General features: G+C 49.4%; 1 protein-coding gene across 1 annotated transcript; it reads right to left on the bottom strand.

The window, feature by feature from the left end:
• Window positions 1–315: 315 nt before the first annotated feature.
• Window positions 316–2,698, bottom strand: LOC136505074 (WAT1-related protein At5g64700-like). The gene is made up of 5 exons (XM_066500197.1): window positions 2,205–2,698; window positions 1,992–2,054; window positions 1,752–1,868; window positions 1,105–1,537; window positions 316–998 (listed from the first exon to the last, which is right to left on the bottom strand). Exons 1-5 carry the CDS (start codon window positions 2,381–2,383, stop codon window positions 594–596), a joined length of 1,197 nt encoding a protein of 398 aa, XP_066356294.1. The 5' UTR covers window positions 2,384–2,698; the 3' UTR covers window positions 316–593.
• Between the last annotated feature and the right edge of the window lie 4,758 nt (window positions 2,699–7,456).

Below are 7,456 nucleotides of genomic sequence, written 5' to 3'. Positions count from 1 at the left end.
ACAGAGCTGCTCATGTATTGGCGAGTCTAGGTTATGGGTGTGTCGAAGGTGAGGCGCTATTCACTAGCGTCATCCCCGATGATGTTCTTGTAATCGTTTCTGAGGATTTGTCATAAGAGTAATGAATCAGCCAAGTTTCAACAAAAAAAAGAAGGATGTTGGGAGCATCTGCAAGAGATGGTGGAGGTTAGGGTCTTTGGTTTTTGTTGTGAAACATCATGGAGGTTAATTAGATAGAACAACCCACTCTCCCGTCTTTGTTCACTGGATTGGAAACAGGATGGGCCAAGGGATGCCGCATCTATGGCTCTCAGCTGGGCTGGGTGCTCGGCCCTTGGGTTAGCTAGCTGCTACAATTTTGGCCCAACAGAGTTACATTTTTTTTAGGGGAAGCAATATGTATTACATGTAGCTGTTACATTTTTGGCCCATGCGTGCGCACCTGCTGCCGGTTTCAGCCCAGAGTAGGATCACTGGATCATCAGAACAAAATGGAATCCATGCATGCATCGGAATCCAACTACACCCGCCATGTAGACATAGGCACGTAGCACGTACATAGGTACATACATAGAGCTCATTAGACGATTTGCTCATCCGGACTGATGGCGCAGTGGTGATGCCTCCATTGCAAACAAGTCCTTGAGCTGCTTCTCGTCGCCGCCGCCCGTGTTCTGCACCGCCGCCGCCGGCTGCTGCTTCTCCTCATCGTCGTCATGGCCGTCGTTGCTGATGGTGGCCAGAGTTTTTGGCGCCTCCTGAGTCTGCTTCTGGTGGAGGTGGTCCTTGCTCTTGCCCCAGAGGACGCTGTAGAGGCCTCCGACGAGGAGGCCGCTGCCGAGGAGGCTGCCCAGGCGCACAATCTCGCCGAGGAAGAAGGAGGAGCAGAAGATGGTGAGCAGGAGGCCCAGCGGGTTGGACATGGCCAGGAACACGGGCCCACGCTTCTCGATGCACCACGCCTGTAGGTAGAATGACACGCCGGTCACCACCAGCCCCTGCATGCACGCATTGTTCATTCGTCGTGCACATGCTTGATGATCAGGACGTTCATCTGCTTGATGATGAGAATCTGATGAATTGTCAATTGTTACTACTACTCACAGAGTAGGCGACGGCGAGGAGGCCGACGTCGAGCTGGAGCTTCCAGGCGGCGGGGTCGCGCTCTACGGCGACGGCGAGGAGGAAGGACTGGGCGGTGCTGAGGCCGCACTGCAACAGCGTGGACAGCAGCTTGTTGGGGTACTCCTTGAGCAGCGACGCCTGCAGGACGATCCAGAGGGACCACGTCGTGTTGGACAGCAGCATCAAGAACGTGCCCTTGATCCATGTCCCCTTGCCGCCGCCGCCGCCGCCGCCGCCGCCGCCAGCAGCAGCAGCATGAGGATGCTGGTGCGCGGCGAAGGCGCGGTGGTGGTTCACTGGGCTCATCGAGGGACCCGCGTACAGGGCGATGGTCAGGACCCCGGCCAGGCACAGCGCCACTCCAGCCGCCTTCGCCATGCCTGACGGGCTTCTCAGCCGAACCACTTCCAGCCTGCATGTCCACACATGTGTATATAAATAAAACTATTATAATGTTCAGGTTTGCTAATATAATGATGACTTCCTTTTCTGCTTCATATTATTGCCACCAGTCAAATCAGCAATGATAAGTACAGTTAATTATAGATTAATCTAAGGAAGGCGCACGCTTAATTGGAGACTAATTAACTGAATTTGGTAATTAACGCCGGCCAGGGGCTTATTACCTTAACAGGACTGCCAGGAAGAAGGTGACCACAGGGACAGAGTTGCTCGTTGCCGATGCTACGGTTGCAGAGGTGTACTTGAGGCTTATGTTGTACAGATTCATGCTCAATGTGTTGCTACAAATTAAGTTCATCAAAGACACCACGTGTCATATATATGGTGTTAATCATCAGTAGTTTTATTCAGTACAGGAAGCTTAGCTGCTAGTACCACTGATGGATCAAGTGTTAGTTACATACCCAAGCAATGCATAGAAGAACAGCTTCAGAAACAACCTGAACGACATGGGTGGTGCGTTCTTCCTGCCATCAAATCAATCACAGATACATCAATCAATTGTTTCACCGATCATATATATTATTAATTAGAAGAAAAAAAATTGAAAGGAAAAAGCAATTTCCAGTTTTAATTATACAGACTGCTACTGCTTAGCCTTAGATAAGTTCAGTTACCTTTCAAGAACAATGGCTAGGGGAAGCAATAGAGCAGTGGCCGCCGCCTGGCGGTAAAAGATGAACACGTAGGTGCTCATGCCATGGTTGAAGGCCGCCTTGGAGACAACATACATGCCGGTGTAGATGAGCTGTATGATGATGGCAACCCCATAGGCTTTCTTGCTGGTGGCATCCATGGCCTCTCCTACACTTCTACAGAGAAATGAGTGAGATGCGTTTATGTCTATCTAGCTAGCTAGCTGCAGTTACCTGGCTACACTTCTACAGAGAAATGAGTGAGATGTGTTTATGTCTATCTAGCTAGCTAGCTGCAGTTAGAGTGAGATGGTTTATGTCATCAGTGGCTGCGATGAAGAAGAAAAGGAGAGGAAGGGGGCAGCCTTATATAAAGATGAAGATGCTGCATGATCTGCTCCTCTGGTTGGATGTTCCAAAGTAGCTAGAGTAGTGTGTGTAGCTTTTTCCTGCTGGCCTCCTCTGAATCACAATTTTTAGGTGTTTGGCGGGCGAGAGTCATCTTCCTCTCTCCTCCTGTCTTGGGAAAGAGTGATGTGGTCGTTTGCCTTAGCCCTTTGGTTATATCATCAATCTGCACTGCAGAAATGAATAAATGCCCGGTGAAAGGAACTAGCAGCAAGTGCATGCTGAAATGGTTTCTGTATAGCTCCTTGCTGCATTCTGCTGCCAACGTAGTGATATGCATACATGTCATGACCGCTTATTAGCTATAGTGGATTTGTTAGTGCAAAGAGTGATGATTCATGCGCTTTGCGTGCCCATTATTGCACTTTCTTTACCTTTTCCGAGAAGCCATTTACTTTCTTCCCGAATCTACTATCTGACACCGAATTTTCTTTTCTTATTTTACATAATGGAGGATAAAACCGTCTTCAGACTTCACAGAAGAGGCATCGGTCCAAAACTATTACAAAGTTTAACTAACTCCACACACTCAGTTTAACATTAATAGCCAACGTGGAAAAAATAAAAGAACTCCAAATGGACCATAACAACCTTGACTCAATAGCTGACAAGAGTGAACTAGGTGATCCTTAAGTTCCTCAATGCGCTGTAAGCCTGTAACTAACTGAGTCTAAAACCGAAGGCAATTAATGTGTGTCCTGAATAGAATCCGCAAAAAAACAAAAAAAAAAAACAAAAAGGTTGATAATAGTTAAACACAAAATCATTTTTTTAAACCAAATAACCCAGCAAACAACCACAACACACGTCAATAATAGAATATTTTGTTTTCGGCTTTCCTAGCACCGGACGCCTGATGCCCGCCCCCGTCCGATCAATTAGCTCGGCATGTCCGAAGGCTGGTCCCCCGTTGTTATTATACTCCCTCCGTTCCTTAATATAAGCCATATAGATTTTTAAAGAAAATTCCAAAATATAGATATATATCAGCTCCCACACCGATTAGTTTGAAAACCTTTCCACCGTACATAGCACATGCCCCAACCAATCTTTTAGATTTAAGAAGCAATCTGATTGGGACAGAGAAGATGGTCTGATTTTTCTTTTTTTCCTCGGTCTCACATCCTTCCCCAAGCTGTGCGTTAATATTGGTGCTAAAAACTATATGGCTTATATTAAGAAACGGAGGGAGTATTATTTTGCATGTCCGCAGTGCAGTTGCATGTAGCTCTTGCCGCCGCCCGCACGCCGCTGCGCGCGTGCTACTATATATATATATATATATATATATATATATATATATATATATATATATATATATATATATATATATAGAACTACTATCCTGTAGCTGGCTACAGAATAATTTATTCTGTAGCCACTTTGAGTTATGATAATTACTATGTTAATTTACGAGATTATAGTAACTCCTTACTAAGTGGTTTAATATAACGTTATGGTAAATATCCTCAAGTGTTATAGTAACCCAACTATCATAAATATGTATTGACATTATGGTAAATTAGTATATAAAATTATAGTAAATGGAGGTGGCTACAGAATAACTTATTTTGTAGCCGGCTACTGAATAGCCTCTCCCTATATATATATATATATATATATATATATATATATATATATATAGAACTACTATCCTGTAGCTGGCTACAGAATAACTTATTCTGTAGCCACTTTGAGTTACGATAATTACTATGTTATTTTACGAGATTATAGTAACTCCTTACTAAGTGGTTTAATATAACGTTATGGTAAATATCCCCATGTGTTATAGTAACCCAACTATCGTAAATATGTATTTATATTATGGTAAATTAGTATATAAAATTATAGTAAATGGAGGTGGCTACAGAATAACTTATTTTGTAGCCGGCTACTCAATAGCCTCTCCCTATATATATATATATATATATATATATATATATATATATATATATATATATATATACACACACACACGCGCGCGCGCGCACACACATGCAGCCCGATGGCCTGGCCCGGCCTTCTTCGTGCCCGTGCCGGCCCGACCCGGGGTAGCAGGCCGTGCTTGGGCTGCTCCCCTAGCCCGGCGGGCGGCACGGCACGGCCCGACCAAAAAAAAGGAGGCACGGAGCCGGCCCGCTAGCCGGAAGCACGACGTGGCCACTCTCAGTCTCTCACCGCTTCCCCTGTCAAACCCTAATCCCCATTCCCAGTCTCTCACCGCGCCACGCCTCTCTCGGTCTCTCACCGCGCCTCTCTCTCTCACTCTCGCAGTCACTCCACTCCTGCCACCCCCGCGCGGCCACGCCCACCAGAGGGCAGAGGAGGATCCTCACCTCCGCTCAGGCGCTCACCTCGACAGATCCGACGTCATGCGTCAACCTCCGCGTGGCCAAGGGCTCCTTACCTCCACGCGGTCGCGCCCTCGAAGCGCCGCCGGTGGCGTGCCCCTACAGCCCTACCTCCTCTTGCCGCGCGTGGCCGTCGGCGTCGGGTGCGGGTGCGGCCAGATCCGCCACGGACCTCTTCCTCGTCTTCACCCCCACGCCTCTGGAAGCCGGCGACCCCGTGGGGCAGATCTGCGGGAACAGCAGCAGCCACTACACCACGAACAGCGCCTACCACGCCAACATCCAGCGGCTCGTCGCCACGCTCCCCACGAACGCCTCCTCGTCTGGGAAGCTCTTCGCAATGGCCACCATCGTCGAGGTCCCCGACACCGTGTACGCGCTCGCGCTCTACCGCGGCGACGCCGACTCCTCCTCCTGCCTCATCTGCTACTCCGACCAGAACTTCCTCTCCATCCCCTTCTCTTCTCGCCGGATCCGACGTCGAGCGCCGCCACCGCCACCCGCCTCTCTCAGCCAGCGCCGCCCCTTCGCCACCCACGCCCGCCCTGGAGGCGACGGCGACGCATCCGTTCCCCTCTCGTCGGGCTGCTGGGCCGGCACGGCCTGCTAAGATGCTCGGGCTTTTCAGGCCGGCCCGACCCAAAAAATGGCCCGACAGGCCGTGCCTGGGCCGTTGGCCAGGCCCGGTGCCCGGTTCGGCACGACCCGGGAGGCACGACGTGCCGTGCCGGCCCGACCACCATCGGGCTGTGCCTGGCACGGGCCCGTGCCGTCCCGAGCCAGGCCGGCCCGATGGATATCTATAGTGCTACTGCTGCGCTTGCTAGCAGCTCGGACGCCTGTGCTGCTCCCACGTCCACATCCTGCCCCCCAGCACCCACGCCTGCGTCCGTCGCATGGGAGCCGTGCCGTGTAATATCCCGATCCACTTTGCAACATCCAGATAAAAATCTTTTGCAACATACATCTAGAACAGATAAAACATTTAGAACATATAACGGAAACACCATTGCAACATGTGCAACATCCCGATCTCCTTTTCAAACATACAAATGCAACACCTACAACACACAAAAAGAAGACTGATGAAACACTTGGGACATGCATCTGAAACACTTGCAACATACGTGTACAAAAAAATAGATGAAACATCGGTGATAGACGCTTGCAACATATGCAGCATTCCGATCTACACTTTTGCAACATCCGCATGAAATAACCATTTGAAACAACTGAACCACTTGAAACATGGGCTTGCAATATGCATGTCTAAAAAAACATCCAGAAACACTTGAAAACACATCATCACCGCACGGCCATGACATACCTGGAGGGCAACTGTGGTGGCGCGGGCTCGCTGGATGGTGCGCGCCCCACACGCCCCCGCCATGCCTACCATCGCCCGAGGGAGAGGAGACACTGCCAGATCTAGGGGGCGCTGCCGGCCAGGGTATAGGTGGCGCTGCCGGCCAGGGTAGGGAAGGGTCAGCGACTTGCTTCAGCTCGGGCACTAGTGCCTGCTCATGCGGGATCTGCGGCGCCTCGTCGGGCCAAGGCAGCGAGCGTCTCCTTGAGCTATGCCCTCCGGGAAGATGGGCTTGGGGATGGGAAGGAGCCCGTGCTCGAACGTCTCCCGCCGCAGGGCCGGGGTGGCGGGGACCGACGGCTGGTCTAGGGCCTCGTCGGACATCGCGGTGACGTGAGAGGGATGTGGAGGAGGAGGAGGAGATCTGGGAGTACGGTGTGGGAATGGCGAGGGTCAGAGGAAGTCACTCGATGTGGTCCTTCTTTTTCTTCGGCATGACCGTCGCTCTATTGGGCCCGTAGGCCCAAGCGCGCTGCGCCCGGACAGGACGGACGCCCGCGTCCAATCATTATCGTTTTGTTTTTGTCCTCTCAACTTTGACCAAGTATATCAAATACGTGTTCAACATTGGTCGGTGGGGGGACCTGGAGATATATATATTGGCTAGTACTATTCGCTAATTAGCTCATTGATCATGTTTGAATGAATAACATATTTTATATTTCCTGGTATATAGAGTTTGAATTTTGAACCAGCAAAAGTCAATGGGCCTGCATAAGTCCAGGCCTGTTCTATATTATTTGCTAGCTAGGGCCTCACTGATCATGTGAATGGTGACGATATTAGTACCTCATCTGCATAAGATAGACCACAACCAATCATGTTAATGGTGACGATATTAGTACCTCACTGATCATGTGAACGGGGCCAATATAGCAGCAAACGAATCCTACAAGTGCCCCTTTGCTGAGAAGATATTCTTTCTCTAGCTGATTCATGATAGCTTTTTTTATATGTGTATGAGGATGATCCATGATATCTTGTTTCTGCCACGCAGGAGATCCAGAACTTTACTTATATTATATATATGTAAATCATGACCAGCAGGCAGACAGTTTCTGTAGGCATTATGCTTGTCTGAATCATGACAATAAAGATTTCCATACAGG

The sequence above is a fragment of the Miscanthus floridulus genome, chromosome 1 (genome assembly GCF_019320115.1).
Source record: "Miscanthus floridulus cultivar M001 chromosome 1, ASM1932011v1, whole genome shotgun sequence".
NCBI classification, from domain to species: Eukaryota; Viridiplantae; Streptophyta; class Magnoliopsida; order Poales; family Poaceae; genus Miscanthus; species Miscanthus floridulus.
This window is presented reverse-complemented; position numbering and strand designations above follow the sequence as displayed.